Raw genomic sequence first — 20,534 nt, 5'->3', positions numbered from 1 at the left:
ATATACATTATTTAAATGACATTCTTTAAATGACATGTATATATACATGTATATAAACACACACATCTATATGGTACATAGTAGACAGTAAAAACAATGATAATGATGGTAATGACATGTTACGTACCTAAATTCCATGTACCACATAAATACATTTCACAGCTTCTCCCTTTGCCATGATATTTATAAACATAGAATACATGAAAATAAAAGAACGGATTCACTATTAATCTGTATCTATACCACACACACACATACACCTTACCCTTAGAAACCAAGGTTTATAAGATGCCTTACTCTTCCTTTAAGCACTGGCTGATATATCTATCCTTCCTAATGCAGCATCTAAATTACAGCATTTCCCGTTCTAGAGGAAGAAATAGACTACATATTTCATTATAGTGCTAATGTTGGCATTTTTTCCCATGCAATATTATTATCAATAATTACCCAAATATGCACAATATAGTTTTGATAAGCTATAAAACTTATTGCTTCTCCTCCTTTTGTCACTTTGAGTGACATCCCCTAACTTGTCACTTTATTCATTTCAAAAAAATAACCTGAAGTCTCAGCATAAGCCTAATTCTCTGTCATATACTTATCATTACCCCCTCTGCTTTTCCACAGCATTTTGCACATTAATCATTACTTAATTCTTTGAAATGGATCATTGAATACTGGTCCTCCTACTATCCTAATATCTATGAAGGGAGTGAGCACAGTATTCCCAGAACACTGACAATAGTTATTTCATAAGTATTTAATAAATATAATAGATTCCCAATATGTAATTGAATATGGAGGTTGATATTTCAGCAGGTAGGTCTGAGGTAGCCATGAAGATTTGAGAGTAATTTCCCACTAGTAAAAGTATGCTTGTGTTAATCTAAGACCAGGACTCAAGCCACACTTCTATATACTAAATATACTACAAACTCACAAGACTACGAGCCTCAATCTTTCACTACACCATGCTCCTAAACTTCAGCTTTCAGTCAGTGCCCTGCGTGGTGACGGGTGCATAACAGTTGCTTGGTAAACACTTAAGTGACGAGATTTGCTCTCAAGGATTAGCAGCATGACAATTCCTCATGAATCTGCACAAGACCCGTAACAAAACTAAAAGATAAAATATATGGCTGAAAATGACACATAATTCTGTTATTCTTGTCATAAATCGTACTGTTTAATAATTGTGCGATTAAGCAATTACTCATTGCCTAAAGAGCATTACTAACTACAGAACATTCTGTACTGAGCAAGGTATGGGCTTGGGGAGGTACAATTTATACAAGATTTAAAGAATGTCATTAAACTACTGTCACAAACACACGTAAATGTCAAGTGAACTGACAGCACTGCTCCAGGTCCTTTTTCAAACTGCCAAAGAAAGAGATTTTTAAACTAAGTTAAGAAACGAAAGAAATATGGACAAATGGAAAATTGAAAGTTTCCTACATGTTAGCTTAAACTATTTAAAGAACAGCATTTCTAAGAGGAGTTTGGAGAATGATTAAAATGAAAATCTGAAACTGACCTAGTTTGTACACCCTGTTGCAATGGAATGAAGCTTGTATATTACCAACCACCCGGAAATCATCATATTTAATGATGTTATGTTAACTGATCGTAACTGATGTTATGAATAGTCATTGACATCTGTGTAAGTGATGTGATTAAAAGGACCAAAGGACAACAAATGATGCTTTCCTCCTAATGCACAGTTGCACTTGTGATGTACTGAGATTTTTGTTTTGTTTTATTTTTTCAAAGCATCCCTTTCTGCGCTCTATTGCTGCCCACAAGCTAAGTCCACCTGGTGACAAGTGTGTCTCAGAATGCTAAGCCTGACTGTCTCTTGTTCTAGATGCTCCCAGTGGCCCAGCTCTACCTCACTACTTAACATCTATTTGATGTTCACATTTACTCTGATAAAAAAGAATTTTACATGAAATACAAACATATTTGGACATGTTGATATTTATATAATTTCAGAAGCACCACATTTCCATTGTCATGCTTCCTAGAGTTGACTCATTATATTCCATCAATAAACTGTAACTATTAAACACCATGCAATGTGCTGCGTGAGGAAAAAAATGAAACCATTATCAATGTTATTAAGAAGCTCGCCACCTAAGCTAAGGTGGATATAGCAGTCATATCTGAAACAATTTACTTATGCAAAATACTTCAGTATTACAAATGATAAATTTTGTGATACATATGTTAAATGCATGTTAAATGTTGAAGATGCTTCAAGAAATAAAGGATAATCACACAATTATTTCCTGGGCATTATACTTGTACTATGTACTTGACATGTATGATGTTCTTTAACCATTTCTATTATCACCCCCACTTTGTAGATGTGGATCCCTAAGACCATGTCCTGGAGATCCTTAAACTCAGTCAGAACAAGACACTTATGGGAAATAAGGCTTGAGTTTGACTTTGAAGAATGGATAGTAAAAAATGAGTTCTCATGTGTGCACTTAAATTATTGAATCCAGGAGCCACCTTGAATTATTTATTATTTTTATATCATCTTTGCCTTAAGACTCTAAGTAGAGCAAGTAGCTCATTATTTTTACAAATATCCTTGTGAGAATCTACAAACACTTTAAAATTTAGCAGTTCATGAAGAACAGTTACAGTGACAAGGAAACAGAAATTGGGTAGATTGGAAAGAAATTGGGTAGAAAAGAAAGCTATGCTGTGAAGAAGTATGCATTTTCCATTAGAAAAAAGAAAATCATTCTTACTGTGGGAAGGAAGAAATGTCGTGCTATGGAAATTGCCATTATCTAAGCTTGAAGTAATTATCTTCTTCATTAAAGGTAGTTCACTGCTCTTCTCTGTTCTAGTGAATGATGCCACCCCCAAATCATCCTTTATTTCCAACACTCAACATGTCTAATCTGTCATTAAGGCTTGAATGTCTGTAAAAGTTCTTGTTACTGACATGTAAAGAGCATTCAGAATGTTTCACTATTGTTATTTATTTATAGAAATATGAACAAGACTGTTGGGATGATCATTTTATACATGTATATAATATATATGTTCTACTATCTATTCTTTATAGGTATATCATAAATTAAGTACTATAAAACAGAGTTCTAATAAAAGAGAATGGGTTGTGCATTCAGCTAGAGCTGAATTAACTTCAATACGGGGTTTACCATTTCTTGAGTACATCACTTAACAACTGCAAGCCTCAGCTCCTTCATCTGTAAGAGAGTTATCATGACCTTGAAACTAAGTAATGCCTGTAAGACATATCACATAGTACCTGATACAGTTTAAGACAACTTATTTTAGTCATTATATCACAAGATACAACATACACTCATAAATGCATACTTTCTAACTGAACAAAAACTATAAGATATACTTTCAAATGATTTTTTAAATAAGATTTTAAGAAATCTTCCCTTTTTTATAGTTATTTATTTTCTAAACTGTCCTATTAATCCAAATCTCCTGCATCAGTGAGAGAACAGATACTCACAAAAGTAGTAAGGATATGGAAAGATACAGCCAAAACAATGAAACACAACTCAAATATTGGAAGAACAGGATCAAAGGCAGAATTAAGATAATGCGGAACAGAGAAGCAAAACAGCTGCTCTGCCTCTTGAGATGCCCAAAGACATAGTCAGTCTGCCCACAGCTGCCCTTAGATTCTGCCAATCCGCCTTTTCTTCTTACTTCATGAATATTCCATAAACCATATGCATTCCAATTCCCAAAGAATAGAAATGGTCACCATAAACCTCTGCCAGGCCATTAACAGTCCATAGGTCACATATGGTGACAATGAATCAAACCACTAGTGACATTACCCAAAGGACTATTGAATTACCAAATGTCATGTAGACTCTAAGGGAAATTCCGAATAAGGAGTGTAAGCACATTTAAACAAGGCAGCATCACTCAAATAAGTCAACAACCATACAAGTTAGAATACATATTTGAATAAGCAAATTTCAACTGTCTGGTTAGAATTTCTACTGAAACTCAAACCTTATATATTCTTAGAATATTTCCTTCCAATAATATGTTTTAAAATTTTGCCTTTTTAAAAAAAAAAAAAGATTGTATTTATTTATTTGACAGAGAGAGAGACAGCTAGAGAGGTAATATAAGCAGAGGGAGTGGAAGAGGGAGAAGCAGGCTTCCCGCTCAGCAGGAAGCCTGATGCTGGCTTGATCCCAGAACCCTGGAATCAGGACCCAAACTGAAGGCAGATACTTAACAACTCAGCCACCCAGGCACCCCTAAAATTTTGCTCTTAACACAATCTTTCTCCTTCTAAATTTCCTTCTCTCTCTCTTTCTCTCTCTCTCTCTTTCCCTCCCTCCACTTCCTCCCTCCCTCTCTCAATTTTAATGTGTTCTCAACCTTCAAAGTCGAACTTGATACTGCCATTCAATGATAACTGACGCTCCAAAGCCAGCTATGCTCTGGCAGGAATCTGGAGTTAGGAGGACGGGTGGTCTCACCTATTAATCACTGTCTTTATAACACAGATATTCTTCAAGTAAACTGCTGTGGAGATCTGAGTTATTATACAGACATAGCCAAACACTGTAGAGGACATGAAGCCTATGACTTATACTTTGACTAGATTTCCTTCCCACCCTTAAATACTATGAATCTATGCCCTCACAAGCAAATTTAATCTTCTTGACATTGGTTATGTCATTTGCACACAGGCTGTGGCCCATTCTGCCAAGAGGAGTTACTGAATCAGAGGGGACATAGCCCATTGCATTGGTTCAACTGAGATTTATGGGCAATAGGAATGGCTCCAGCCAAGAGATATGTTTAAAGGAACGAATGGAAGATTATTGGTCTTCTTCCCACCTTTGGACATTAGGTTTATCTGATTAAGTGGTACTTTTAAGTATTTATAGTAGTCTGTTACAGCACTAATGCAAGTTCACTTTGAAGACAATGAAAGAGAACTATACTGACTCATTATAAATAGAAAAAAATATGTATATAAAATATGTCTCCACGGGGTGCCCGTGTGACTCTGTTAGTTAAGCAACTGCCTTTGGCTCAGGTTATGATCCCAGAGACCCAGAATCGAGTCCGATATCAGGCTCCCTGCTCAGCAGAGAGTCTGCTTCTCCCTCTGACCCTCCCTTCTCTTGTGCTCTCTCTCTCTCCCTCTCTCAAATAACTAAATAAAATCTTTGAAAAAAAAAAAAAAAGTCTCAGCGCCTGGCTAGCTCAGTCGGTAGAGCATGAGACTCTTAAAAAAAAAAGTCTCCAAATCCAGAATCTCTGGACTTAAGCAATCCTGTTGTTCAGAGAAGTTAATAGCTACATTGGAGAGTCGGTATGTTTTATTCTTTCAACATTTTTAGAAAATCACTAGTAGAGATATGTTGTCTTAAAATTTAAAAGTTAATCACTAGTGATATAAAGATATGATATATAGCTTCTAAAGTCCATGAGAAAATAAAGAATAAGGAATTTAGTAGTAAAAATATACTACAAAGTTATTATTAAGAAAGAATATGAAAAATATTAAAATCAGACCAAATAGAATTTAAAGGAAAAGGTATTACATGGGACAAAAAAGGTTATTTTATGATAAATATATGGACTGATATGAAAATACAGCAGTTATGAATCTTTACATGTTGCATATCAGAGCATCAAAGTGTAGAAAACAAAAAAGTCAAAATGTTAAAAAAAAATTAACACAAGTCTATCAGTGGGAGAACTGTTTGTATCTTTCTTGGTGTTTGAAAGATCAAGAAGACAAGAGGTGATTTATTAGATGGATGAAATAATAATGTTTTAAGTAAAATTGATTTAACAGCTACAAATCAACTTCTTTCAAATTTCATCAAACATTTACAAGTTTTTAACATAATTCAGAGCACAAGGAAAGTATGAATAAAATTTACATTTGTGCAGGTAACATTTCTGAATATAATGTGATACAGCTAGAAATAAATAGTAGAGTTAAATTAGCATATCCACTTTGGAAATTTTAATATTATCTTCCAAATAATTCTTAGCTTATAGAGAAAAATAGCCATGTAATTGTAGAATATTGAGCAAATAATTATAATAGATATCAAAACTTATGACTTATGGCCAAAGCAGTATGTTATATAGCTCACTGCAATAAAGGAATCTATATTATTAAATAAGAAACAGTGAAAACAAATTAGAGGAACTAAACTCAAGAAAATAGAAAAAGAGTAACATAACTGATCTGCAGAAATATAGAAATAAAATAAATCACAAATCAATAATTAGAAAACAGAAGCGGTAAAATAAATACCCAAGACTTATTTATTTATTTAAAAAAATTTTTTTTTTGGAAAGGAATAGTAAGTAGAATATTTCTACCAAGTCTTCAACACAACAGAGCAAAGCAATTAAAACAACAATCAGAAATGTGTAACCCTGGTGATTCACAGACCTGTACCCCTGGGGATAAAAATATGTTATATGTTTATTTAAAAAAATAAATTAAAAAAAAGAAAAAAAAAACCCAACAATCAGAGGCAGAGAGGGTATAAACTTATCCGTAGGGAATGGGAAAGGAATAAAACTGCAGATAACCTTTTTTTTTCACTGAAGAGTGTACAAAATCCTTCCTAATGATTTTGAAAATCTTGTGAAATGAGTTCTTCTAGAAGAAAAGGTAAACTATCAAAACTGACTTAATGAGAAGGGCAATAATTTCTCAACCTGCTTACATGTCCTTCTTAGAGAACCAGTGCCCAGAGTTCTGTAGGAACTATAGACTGCTGAACCCTGACCCATTAATCCTCGAGGGGGTGAGCACCTAACCTAATTTGTTCTGCCGCCATCTTCCCAGGGAGCACTTCCGTGACCACCTGCACTCTGAATGCAATCCTAGCCCTCTCACACCGCCACAGCACGTGGGTTCTTCCTCTTAGAGCTTCAGCCCTACCACAGCACTGTCACCATCTAACAAGTCATGTGTTTTATTAGCTATGTTCCTTAAATCATCTGTCTCCTGTTCCCCATCCTACACACTTAAATGAAAGCTCCATAAAGCAGGATATTTGGTGGAGGTTGGGTGGGGGGAGGTGGCTGGGGAGACTAAGTGGGAGGTGGGGAGTGGGGGTATGTACACTGTTGATTCTCAAACCATAAACAAAGTCTGTCGCATTGTCTGGCATTGGATGTGGATTAGTTGAATGAGTTAAAAAATAATAATAATGGAATTAATGAATGATTTAACAGAAAAGGGAATGAGTTATTATCTACAGAAAATGCAATTGATCATTTATATATACTTTTGATTTGGGAAAAAGAGTGTTAGACCACCACTTGTGGCAACTACAATAAGGCTGTGAGTAAGTGAATGCAGAAACTTGTCTGCTGACTCAAGAGGAAGCTGAGTAGAGATTAAGAGAGAAATAGATCTTGAAGGGGGAGGGGGAGATGGAAGGAGAAGAGGAGGAAGAGGAGCTGCCTGTTTGCTTACCTGTCTCCATGAAGATCTAGCTGTTTTTGTACAACTGGAGTCCTGAGGAAAACATTACTTTAAAACTTTTTTTTTTTTTTTAAATCACAGAATCACTGAAGTGCCTAATGTAAATTACAGTAGCTCTTAGATGTTTACATCCTTTTAAGTCTGTCCCTTTAGGTAATAATTCTTCATCTTTGGTGCACGTCAGATACAACTATGGGTCATCTTATTTATTGGCTTTATTCTCTTGTTTAATATAAGGGCACAGGGTGCCTGGGTGGCTCAGTGGGTTAAAGCGTCTGCCTTCAGCTCAGGTCATGGTCCCAGGATCCTGGGATCGAGCCCCATATCGGGATCTCTGCTCAGCAGGGAGCCTGCTTCCTCCTCTCTCTCTGCCTGCCTCTCTGCCTACTTGTGACCTCTATCTGTCAAATAAATAGATAAAATCTTATATATATATATATGTGTGTGTGTGTGTGTGTGTGTGTGTATACAGGTATATATACATATATATATATATATATATGGGCACAGACCCCACCAGACCCCATGAGATAGTTCTAATGTGGGATTATATCAAGAACGGCTGCACTACTTTGTCCAATGAACTCTACTGAAATGACCAATCAACCCATTCAAAGATATCCACAGGTTCCTCTTAATAGTAGACATCAGATTTGGTCCCAGTCAAAAACTTTTAATTCTGACAGAAGTTTTCAAACAACTAGCTCCAGATAAATCTAGCTCATCCAGACCTGTTTAATTTTTAAGCCATTAATCACAGTTTTAAAGTTTACATTTACAACTACCCTTTTCCGATTTCTTGGATTTTAAATGACTTCCAAATTGTTACTGGGATTTTCAAATTCTCAGTTTTTCCCCTGGATTCAATGTAAATCTGACCAAAAAGCTGAAATCTTAAACTGAAGGAGATTAAGTCAAATACCTGCAGAGGTGCTTCGGGAGGCTTTTCTCTCTGCACTGGAGCAGCCGGTATTTCCTGGAGGGCTTTTGATGACTTCCTTTTGGCTTTTTCCATTTGAACATTGGTAAAATAATTGACAGCAGCAAACTCAATTAGGGCGGAAAATACGAAAGCAAAGCAGACAGCTATGAACCAATCCATGGCGGTAGCGTAGGACACTTTGGGCAAAGAATGCCGTGCACTGATGCTCAGTGTGGTCATGGTGAGGACTGTGGTTATTCCTTCAGAAGCAAAAGAGCAAAGAGACAAAATATCATTACTACTATGCAAACAAACCAACAAACCTTTGGGACTTGGTGGGAGAGGGGTAACAAAGTTTACAATATCTCAAGCCATCTCTTTTGGGAGACCCAAACTCTAGTGGCTCAGTAAAATTAGCATAGGTTTTCAAGTAAGAGACAGGTATCATTAAAATCCTGGCTCTTCTACTTATTGGCTCAGTGTGACTCGGATTAATTGAGGAAAACTCAATGGGCTTCATTTGATACTTAGCGATTGGGTTTGCTATAAAGATTACAACTATATATAGCACCTATTGTATATTGGGCTGGTATTAGTATCTGAACCAACATACCTGAGCAAGTCAACACATACACCTAGCAGGAAATTAGGTGTAACTTCCTGTTGAAGTTACTTCCTGTTGAAGCACTGCTTCTCAACCAGGAGTGAGAAGTTGATAGCATTGTAATTTGGAGCATCAGAATTTCTGGGATAGGCATGCCCATTGCTATGGAGAATCATGACCAGAAAAATCACGAATTACAGATACTTAAAACTGAGTATTACCTGCTGAATTAAGATAATAATGAAATAATAATCTAGTTGCAAAAGAGCTTAATTTATAAAAAGCAATAGAGGTATATTTCTAGAAAAATAGATTTCTAGAATAATTTGGTTTTAAAAATAGTGGACATCTACCATGCATCAGTTTGTGGTAAGCAGGAAAATCTTTGCAACAAGAATGGAGGTACTTCTCTTTCATTAATAGGTTTCTGAAGAATATCATCTTCAGGGAAGCCTTCTCCTCGGCCTGAAAAAAAAAGTCCCCATTCTCAGTGGGAAAAGTCCACTTGTCACTGGAGCTATTGAGAAATGTGTTATTTAAGTATGCTAATAGTTGTCTCTTTTTGTATCTTTGTCTATCTGCATATATCATCTATGTTATCTAGTCAAGCTTGGAGATTTCTGTGAGAATTTACTATACCCATTTAAACTCATACAAAGGGTGTCTGGGAGGCTTAGTCGGTTAAACATCTGCCTTCAGCTCAGGTCTTGATCCTGGAGTCTTGTGATGGAACCCTGCACTGGACTCCCTGCTTAGTGAGGAGTATGCCTCTCCCTTTGCTGTTTCCCTTGCTTGTATGCACATTCTTTCTCTTTCTCAAATAAATAAAATTTTTTAAATAAATAAATAAATAATAAACTCATTCTATATAATGTTCAGAATAGTTCCTGAATTGGGGGGTGATGATGATGATGAAAAAGGCACCTAAACTATATATTCCAATCTATGTCAATCCTTCACCAAAAGCCAAATAATAACATGTTAAACTAAAGAGATAGTGAGCCCCATGCAACAGTAATGAAATAATAATAATTGAAATTAGGGAGAATTTATATTGTCTCCTCAATTCTGCCTTGTTCCCTAATTGTTCCATGAACATAGGCCTGTCTCCAGCAACCTAATTTAGCGTAGCTTTCTTGAGGGCAGAAATACCTAATACTGCTTTGGTATTTGTCATACTTCATATAATGCCAGATACATAAGTGCGTAATGAATAAAAGCTCGTTTTTTTCACCTCTTCACCAACCCATATTTTCTCCAGTCCTGTCTGAATTATCAATGTTTAGAACATCAAAATTAGAGCAACTGTGTAGTGTATAAGCTATAGATCTTTTAAAATATTCCATAAACTCTACAGAGAAAGAAACTTGAGGATTTGGTTATATTCCCTCTTTGAAGAAAAAAGGTGTGATTTTTTTTTTTTTTAGAATTTTATTCATCTAAAACAGATTTTTAAATGTTTGCTGGGTCAAATATGGAGATATTGAAATAGCTATGAAAATGGAGTACTTGAATTTTTGTACTTCATTTCAGAAAGAAACCCTAGAACTTTTAGGCCTCCATTTGATCTCAGAAAAACTGGCAACATTCCCATGCTGCCTGTGAGATGTAAATTAACCTTGAAAATTTTAGCTACAAAGTTTGAAGATAAATCAAAGTTTTTCTTCTTATTCATAAAAATTTAAGTTTAATGGCTTATTAAGAATTCAAAAATGTTATACAAATTCCTTCTGTATATTTCCTCTACTATCACAGCAATTATGCTGAAAGCATTTGGAAATAAAATATGAACAGTGCAGCCTAAATAAGAATACTACTCAGAACTCAGAAAATTCTATAGAACATAATGTGATAATTCCTAAAACATCGGTATGGTTTATGCCAGGGAAAGTTAAGGGAGTTTGGTCTGAGTTTTTTGAGGAAAACTCAAACTCAAATATAAGTGATTTAGGATTTCCCAGGAGGCTTTGAAAGTGTTTTGTTTTTTGTTGTTGTTTTGTTTTTGTTTTGTTTTGTTTTGTTTTGATACCAGAACGATTTCTCCTGCAGATCTGCAGTAATGGTCTTCATCTTCTCCTGCTGTCAGGGGAAGAAAATCCCTCATTAATGCTCAGTAGGCAGGATATTAACGAAATTATTGAGACTTGAATTCCAAAATTACTTTCTGATCACCAGTTCCTGAAAATATTAAACAATGCTGTGGACATAAATGCAAAACATATGTGCTTACTTTCCATTTCTCTTTCACTGGTTTGAGTCAATTTGATTGAAAGTTTGTAGAATATTATGGTTCATAGCTTATGAGTGTTGGCAAAGTTAGGGAAGTAACCTGTATAAACAATTTGCTAAGTGTTTGAAGTTGCCTTCCTTTTAGACAAAAAGTTTTCTCCACCTTGTGGTCAAACTTAAAGAAAGCGCTAGCATATCAGGAATGTGTTTCTTACAGCTGTTTTTAGAGCATTTGGTTTAATAAACACCAAAAGAGTAGCAAACAGAAGCCAACCCTTCAGATAAGAAAACATACTTCCTCTGCCTCTAGGAAGACAGTGCATCTGCTCTCAATGGCTTAGCTGGCATCTACCCTGAAAGCATTTCAACAACCATAGAATTTTTTTTGACACGTTCGAGTATTGATGCCAGTACCTGCTTTTATAATGCTGAATATGTACCATATTGGCTGGCCCAGGAGCTGGGAGAGGACGTGTAAGAGTAAGCTAAGACTGTGCACAAGAGTAAATTTTTGGCTGGCCACTCCAAGGAAATGAACTAGTAATGATTTAGACATGCCAGCTGGCATTTACTCTGGTTTAACATTTTACTATACTGGAATAATGAGAAGACTTAAAGGCATACAACGTTGCAGATAGAAGGTCTTTGGAGAGAATTTAGCACACTGTGCTTCTCATATTTACACTAATTAATTTTTTGGGGGGAGGAGAGTCTATTTTTCCATGATCTCTGGTGACATGTCTGATCCAGCATATTCTTTCCCCAAGTGGAGAGGGAAATGAAAATTAGGGAAAATTTATACTTGCCCAGAATTAATTTTTTACTTCGGTCTCATATGAAATAGATTGCTAATGCTCCCCAAATACTTAAAACTTAACTTCCTTAGGAAAATGCCATCTCAGTGCCTCAATGAACAGTTTAATAATTACCATTCTGACACATCTTAGGTCTTTGAAGACTTAATTATTGTGCATAATTTCCCTGGTCAATCAAAACCAACATCTTGGCACACAAGCACAAGACAGGCAAATGTCACAGTTCAAATGGAAAAAGCTACCCACAAATTATCTTCAGCACACATCTATACAATCTCACTCAGAAGCTCTTGAATACTCCACAAACGCCCACATCCTTATACTTCCTGTGAAGACAGAATGGCTGAATAGAAATGGCAGGGTTCTCGAAGTTAGAAATTGTCCTGGGTCCATCACTTATAAGTATGTAACTTTATACAAGTTTCTTGATTTCTTTGAGTTATTCTCCTCATCTATGAAGAATTAATAAGACCCACCTTGCTGAGCTATTGTGAAGATTACATAAGATGGCAAATCTTATCATCATTGTTATTAGTATTACCAGTATCCTTACTGCATGCCACTTAATTTCCTTACAGTGTCTTATGTGTTGGAAATGTTGGTGGGTACCACTGTAATCAGTGTTATCCTTCTCCACATCACTGGAAATTTCTATTGTTTGGGGACAAGGGAGACAGGACAGTACAGTGGCTACCAATTTGTGTTCAACCAAAAAAGCTTTCAAAGCTTATCGAATAATCACAGTAACTCTAAAATACAGAGGACATTCATATTAGACTATCAAGTAGTGATTCCTAAATGAGGTAGATGGCAGTGTGGACTGTTATAATAATAAACACTTAAATAAAATGTATTCTATGATAGGCTTTGTTCCAAGTTCTTTATCCAAATTAATTCATTTAACCCTCATAACAACCCTATGGAGTAAGTACAACCCTTCATCCTGTTGTAACACGTGAGGAAATGAGCAGAAGTAACTCACTGGCAGTTTACAGCAAATCAATGGTAGACCTTGTGGCTAGAACTGAGGTTGCCTGGAGGCAGAATCTGTGTTAAGACACTACTGCCTCTTCATCAGATATACAAAGGACGGATCAGTATTTTCTGCTCTAGATGTTCTTTAAGATCACAGAAAAAAAGATGATAATATGTGTTCAGGTGATTTTATTTTTATTTTCTGATAATAATTCCTAAAACATTGGTATGATTTATGCCAGGGAAAGTTAAGGGAGTTTGGTCTGTGCTCAGCCTCTGCAGGTACTTCCTGCCCAGTCAGGCTGACTCTGAACATGATATACAAATACCCAAGTCTACTCCGCACACTACATGAGTTGAGGAGCATAAAAGACCTAACAGCATGCCTGGTTTTACACAAAAACAATAAATATTTTCTGGAAGAGCAATTAAAAATCAAGAAAACCAAATCCCCACAAAATAAGTCTCCTCTATGTGAGAGAAGTATGAGGGAGAGTAACAAATACGTACTAGGTGCATCATGTGCCCTGGGAGGAGTACTGAGCATCACTCTGAATCCTCACCAGCCCATGAAGGAGAGAGGCATTAGGATGGAGATGTATATGGATAAAGAAAATAAGTGCCAGATTCCAGTTTCAAGCCCCAATTCACTGTAGTCCAAAGCTTAGATTTGTTATTTTCTCTTTCATTCTTACACCTATTTTTAAAAAAAATTTTTTTTATTTTTTATAAACATATATTTTTATCCCCAGGGGTACAGGTCTGTGAATTGCCAGGTTAACACAGTTCACAGCACTCACCATAGCATATACCTTCCCCAATGTCCATAACCCAACCACCCTCCCCCTATATCCCCCTCCCCGCGGCAACCCTCAGTTTGTTTAATATGTAAAATATATTTCATACTTGCAATGTGCAGTTATTATTTAATTGAACCCTCACAACTCTGTGACGTAGGGAGTGCCACAATACTAGCTCACTGGCCTCTTGGGGTCATACCCTGCTCCCCACACTAACCGTTCTGTTATAGTTTCCCTAATAGGATTCTTGCGTTAAACCCAAGATTAAAGGAGGGTGCAGGTGTCTGTGAAAAATTTCCTCACATTCAGATGCGTTGAGGACACTAAGACACCTGATCAGTTCTCTGTAAGGATGGAGAAGCGGGATGAGAGGCTCCTACTTCCCCCAGTTTTTTCTCACCAGCGTCCCTCCTGCTGTGGTGTGATAAGGGATAATATACCATGGTTTTGATCTTACCAACTAGAAAAAGCAAAAGAAGAATGACATCTCCTGTGAGGATTGTACCTCCAGTCCAGAGAAACTGTGAACATTTTCCTTCTTATCCTACTACTACATACTTTTACCACTCACAATCAATAGAAAAAGAATAGAGAAATATGTTATATTAAATAGATATCATTATAACTAATTGTATTATTTAAAAGCATAGCTGATATACAGAAAGCTTATTTATAGCTATAAAAATTTAAAACCGGTGTGCTCTGGACCTCATAAAGTTAAGAATATGATATATAGGAAGCCACTATAAAAGCAAAAAGAAGAAAATATGCTTGTGTTGGAAGAGAAAAGATATAGATAGAACCTAACAATGAGCTAATAAACTAAGCATATAATACCATCCAACTCAATGCATTGAAACCACATGCATTTTGCTCCTCTTCATTAAAAAGAAAATTATGCTAAGTCTTTCATATTCATTCAGCCATGACTTTTATTTGTTTTATTTTTAGTTCCCAGTGCATTGCATTTTAACACCTAGATATGATTTTAATTCAATTATACAGCTTTAAGGTAGGAGCCCAAGAATATCATGAAAAGTGAAATCATATCCAGAGTCACTCTTGGTCCCATCTGTCTGGTCTTAATAAGGCAAATAAGATGAGGCCCCAAAGGAAAGGATGGCCTACCTATATCTCCCCAAACCTTATTTGTATTGGCTTAGTAAAAATGAAAGCCTATGAAAAGGAAAAAAGAAAAAAGAAATAAAGCCATATGATTCTTTTCTCAATACAGCTTGATATATTACTGTTTAGTATATTCTTAGGGGGAAAAAATGATGTTTTAAGAACTATTCCTGTGAATCATGATCAAAATATAACATGAACAAAAATACCCAAGAAATGAATGGCACTTACCGAATACAGTCCTAGCTGGAACTGATTCCTTGTTTATCCAGAACGAAACTTGAGAAAGAATCACTGTCATTATACACGGAATGTATGTTTGAATCATAAAGTAACCCATCTTCCGTCTGAGGTGGAAATAAACTGTCATAACAACATATTCACCTACAAATAAAACACGAGGAAAATGTATTATTGGTTACGCAGGCAATCAGTCAATGACTTCATAATCATATTTCAGACTAACAAATAGTATTTTAGACAAAGAATGATCTGTAGTGCATAGCAAGCAAACTGAGAAATATATAGTTCCTAACTAGGGAGGAAATGATATTGAACATCATTACACAGAAAAACACTTTTGTTCTATATAATGGTTAAGGATTTAATAAATTAAGCTACAACTTTCAAAAAAATACTTGCAGCACTTTCTATTTTAAAGGCCTGGTACTGCGAAAGCAGTTAGCCTTCAATTTCAGCATTTTCTAAGAGCAGAATTTAGACCTCACTTTTATGGAAAATCACTACAAAAAATGGAAATACGCACTTGAAAATCTAAAGCTTAATTTTGGAAAGAATTGAAATACACAGATTTATGTTATATATACATACTTGCTTTGGAAGAGGCTGTCTTACTGTCTCAGTTTTAGGAAAGAGATGTGTTTCTGAATGTTACACATATGAAGAAAACTACAAAGAGAAACGTGTAACATCGAGCCATATATAACATCTCTGAGTTCAAGCATCTTTTATGGGCATTTAGACAAAAATCTAAAAAGCTAATTAGGGAAACAAATTATAAGATTTTTGGTAGCTGTTGTGCTCGCTTCGGCAGCACATATACTAAGATTTTTGGTAGCTGTTGGTAAGTATTTATAATGTGACAGCTGAAAGTGACATATTAAAGTGACTTAGGAAAGCCGTGGCCTTATTCTCAGACTGTGAGGCCCGATATTCAGAAGACTCAAATCCCAAAATGTGTTTTTCAATCCCTCTTGTAGACTGGAAAATTAATGCCAAGTAGCATACTGACTTTAATCGTTAAGCATCTCACCCGTAATGGACTTGATAGTTTCACTTGATACAGTTTGCCCAACCAAGTCATATTGGACTAAGCTCGAAGACTCCTTTGGAACTTCCACTGATTTCTCAGGACCTTTTGTCCAGGTATAAATCATCTCACTCTTTGGATATGCATCTGAATGAGAGCCCAGAATGTGATTAGAGTCAGTGGTCTTTTTTCAGCAGGACTGATGGTCAACACTTAAGAATATTACACATGTTCAAGAAAGATGGAATAAAAGGAAACAGTAATCATTGTGATTTATTCAAACATGCTTAAGATTTAGAAAACCGTAGAGATTAAATGAACACCCTTGCAACTCAGCATATTTCTCGTTTTTATATCAAAGAATTGGAGAAGGAGCGACTAAAACTAAGCAACTTCAACATTATATATGCATCAATGCTCTTGGATGTGCTTCCATACTCCTAGGATAAGCAGTTGAAAAACAGAAATAATGCTCCTCCACCGAAAAAGTACTTCTTCCATTCCAACTCACTTCCAGTGCTCGACTGAAACTGACTCCTTCCATCCTAAGGCAGTTCTGCCAATTAAAAATGTACCAGATGCTGCCTATAATAATACAACAACAACAACAAAACCTACTGTTGGGAGAGCTCTCCAGGGGTCACCTATTCCAGACCGCCTCTGGGCAACACCCATGCTGTTTGGGAACCATCCCGCAGTGACAACCGGCTCTGCTGTTTGTAAAGCCCTCCAGGGAAAATAATTACACAACTGGTTCCACTACCTTTAAACTAGAATCAGGACATTTTCCCTCCTGTCTTCAACAAATCCCTCCCAGCGGCAATTTAAGCCCATTTTCTATTATTCGGTGTTCAATGCGAATGGAAACCAGCTGCTAGCTTTACCAGTCTACCCACAACAGATAGCTTGGCTCACACACAAAGCTCACAAAGCTCAAAAGAACCATGATGAGTTGGTTCCCTCCACAAACCTTCCTAAAATGGCTAGAGCACAGTAGGTCTCCGTGAAATCGCTTAATTCTACAAAGGAGTTGATACTTAGGGAGACTATTTTTTACAAATGATTTTTTTGATTTCACAAAACAGATTCTGAGGCTTGTGTCGCCAGTTAGCAGTAGATAGCTAATGTGTCAACATTTCTCTCCTGAAGTATATTCATGCTACATCATACATTTAAAAGACACCAAATACTATATTCCTGCCCTTGATATTCTAAAGCAGGTATCCTTCTCTTGACTCTCTTACCTTGATGGAATAACCTTTCTCTTAATGATTCAACATTTCAGGCAGGACCTACGGATGTGGGCAAAATGGGTGCAGGCAATCAAAAGGTTACTCTCTTTTTAATTGCTACTCCAAAAAATCAAAGAGTGATTTCTTTATTTAGTACAAACCCTGATTGAATATCAATGATAAATTAAGTCACTCCAAACAGTGCTGTGTATGGGGACTAGATGGGGCTGCATGGGAAAGAACTTCCCATAGATAAGAACTATCTTGGGAGGGGGGGGATTTAAGTTTTGGTAATACCAGTGGGTTTTAATTCTGCTCCCAGGGAGATGGCCCTTTTCTTTTCTTCATCTTCTCTCATTAAGTCACTGATCAGGGAGCAAATGACTCTCTCTACCATTAACTTAGCTCACTGAATACTGGAATACTGTGATTACTAGGGGTTGTAAAAGAAGGGTGACAGCCAGTTCTCATTATTAAGCAATGAGCATGGTAATAGTGGGCAACAGTTTCACAATCAGTGCACTAAGGATCTGAAGCAATAATAAAAGCCAGTGCCTATTTGTGGTAGATTCTGACTGAATCAAATATTTGTGTCAGACATTAGGAAAGGCAATCTCATTTTTCTGCCATCTCAGAGAAGGAAGCTTGGGGGTAAAGAATTCCACATTCTTTTTTACCCACTCTTTTCACCTTCTTGCCTTCACCTCCTCAAAGTATGCCCAAGTCATCTACCTCACAGATTCTCCTCTAGCGCCATCTTTGTCTAAGCCACCGCCATCTTTGATGGTACTAGAGCAATAGCCTCCAACTTTTATCTGCTTCTACTCTAACCTCCCTACAATCCATTCTCCATAAAAAAGCTGAAATGAAATTGTAAAATGTCAAAGAATGTCAAATCCCCTAGTAAAATCTTCCAAGGGCTTTCCATAGCATTTCCAATAGAATTCAAACTCCTTAACGTGGTCTAGAAAGGGGTATATTACCTGGCTCTGTCTATATATCAGACCACACCTCCTACTATGCTTTCATTATGCTTCAGCCTCTTTGATACTAACAGCATTGTTGATATTATTCTCACCCTTGTGGTTTCAAGAAACCCTGAATCTTCTCTCAGAGGCCCTTTTTCAAATCTGCCATAAAGAAGTCTGCTTATAACAGGCACTGTTCATTTTCTCCCCTCCCCACTAAAAACCCTTTGTACTTTCTTTGTTACACCACCAACACATAAATTTCAGGGGTCCCTAAATTTCACCACTGATTACCAAACTATTATTGTGAGTCAGTCTGCCTAGGCCATCTGTACAAACAGTTTTTGGTTTTTGGATATGAGGTTGAAATAGTCTCCTAAAAGTCAAATCTTAGAGAGTTATCATGAACAATGAGTGAAATGGATTATGGGAAATCATGCACATATATAAATATCAGCTTGCATTCAATAAAAATGAATTCTAACAATATTTGTATTGTAACTTACAACTTCCAAATTTCAAAGGGCATGCATGACCATCCATGGGGAAATCCACCAATCTCATGGGACACTCTGCACTTATGGTGAGTCTATAGTGGAAAAATGCAATTAAAATTAACTCTCACTTTACAAATGATTTTATGACACCTAAAATGAGAAGGATGGAAAGAAGGAAGGAAGAACAGAAAAAGGAGGAAAGGGAAGGAGGAAAGAGTAGGAAAAAAAAGCATAAAAAAGGAAGAAGGAAGAAGAAAAAAAATGACTACCTCATTGTGTATAAAATAGTGCCATTTCTCATAATTCTAAAAAGCTTATTTGGAGCTGTCATATTATGTGAAACCGATTTCTTTCCATTCCTGAAGAAAGTATCAGGGGTCCATACTTTTGTTACCATCATATTGTTCAATCTCAAAATTTCAATGGGGCCATCATATTTTAGTCTTTTGTCAATCCATGTCTGTCTGAAGAACACATCCATTGTGTATTCCTAGGGAAATTAGTTTTTGACATATTCAAATCACAGATGACTACACATAAATATGCATTAAATTCTAGCCTCCTTCCCACTCATTAAAAAAAAAAACTACCCAAATAAAAACTAAATTAATAGGAACAGAAATTTTCTTAAGTCAATGGAGCTAAAAGATCCTCAGCAATTAAAGCATGTTATGTCCATCTTGATAACTTAATCTTCTCCTTTATTAGATAAGTAAATTACCATAAACATGAGTCATTCAAGATTAATTACCATAATTTAATAGAACCACCAGCACCAAATAATTACAGTTGTACTTTAGACCAGGTAGCAAAATTAGTAAAAGTGTAACAAATATCATGGCATAATCCATCATAAAATTGTAGGCATCTCTAAGACAAAATAAAATTTTTAAAAAACCAATTATATATTAACAGAATTTTTTAAAGTTAACTTAAGAGCTTCAGGTCAAGGAAGAAAGGTCAAGCTGGCTCTCTGACCTTTAAACTGCATATATTTACTATTAGAGGCACAACTGAATGGATGAATTCATCCTGATCAGTGTTTGGTGTTTTAACTTCTTGAAGCATGAGAGAGAGGCAGGAGGAGAAGGGGTTGGGGTGGGCAAAGGGAGTGAGCAATTGGGCCAACATGTAATACTAAACGTGATTAGGGGAAGAATATAGCTTCATACAAAAACTAATTACACTCTTCAATTGTCTCCTCCTCAATAATTTTCTAAAGGGAAAAAATTACTACATAAAAGGTTGTGCCATGGAGACTAGTAATAGGAAAGTTCTTTTCTTTGTGAGAATAACTCTAAACCAAAAAATAGTTAAATGTTAGAGCCAAAATGCAAATTAAATGACTTACTCCTTATAAACTTTTGAAACTAGGCGGTTCTTTGACATGCTAGCTGTGTGTAATTAATGACAAAATAAATATTAAAATATAAATGGCCCTCTCTTCTGAATGTTTTCTTCAAACCTCAAGAGGTACATTAAATTTCTTAAGTACCTACCATTTCAACGTCAGAGACGGGTCCAAAGCTGGTGACATATATATCAGTTTTTACTTCTGTAACAGGACCTAGTAGGTATAAAGTAAATGAGTGA

General features: G+C 36.0%; 1 protein-coding gene across 1 annotated transcript in view; it reads right to left on the bottom strand.

Moving 5' to 3' along the window:
* The window catches only part of GABRA4 (gamma-aminobutyric acid type A receptor subunit alpha4), a 68,387-nt gene that overhangs the window by 32,184 nt on the left and 15,669 nt on the right, over positions 1 to 20,534 (bottom strand). Inside the window, exons 3-8 of the mRNA XM_044224677.1 lie at positions 20,441 to 20,508; positions 19,211 to 19,431; positions 18,951 to 19,033; positions 16,248 to 16,391; positions 15,206 to 15,358; positions 8,427 to 8,686 (exon numbers count right to left, since the gene is read on the bottom strand). Of these exons, the coding sequence (XP_044080612.1) occupies positions 8,427 to 8,686; positions 15,206 to 15,358; positions 16,248 to 16,391; positions 18,951 to 19,033; positions 19,211 to 19,431; positions 20,441 to 20,508 (929 nt within the window). The remainder of the gene's footprint in view (positions 1 to 8,426; positions 8,687 to 15,205; positions 15,359 to 16,247; positions 16,392 to 18,950; positions 19,034 to 19,210; positions 19,432 to 20,440; positions 20,509 to 20,534) is intronic.

This window comes from Neovison vison, chromosome 11 (assembly GCF_020171115.1).
Source record: "Neovison vison isolate M4711 chromosome 11, ASM_NN_V1, whole genome shotgun sequence".
Lineage (NCBI taxonomy): Eukaryota > Metazoa > Chordata > Mammalia > Carnivora > Mustelidae > Neogale > Neogale vison.
Note: the sequence above shows the minus strand (reverse complement) of the source record. Positions and strands in the feature narration are given on the sequence as shown.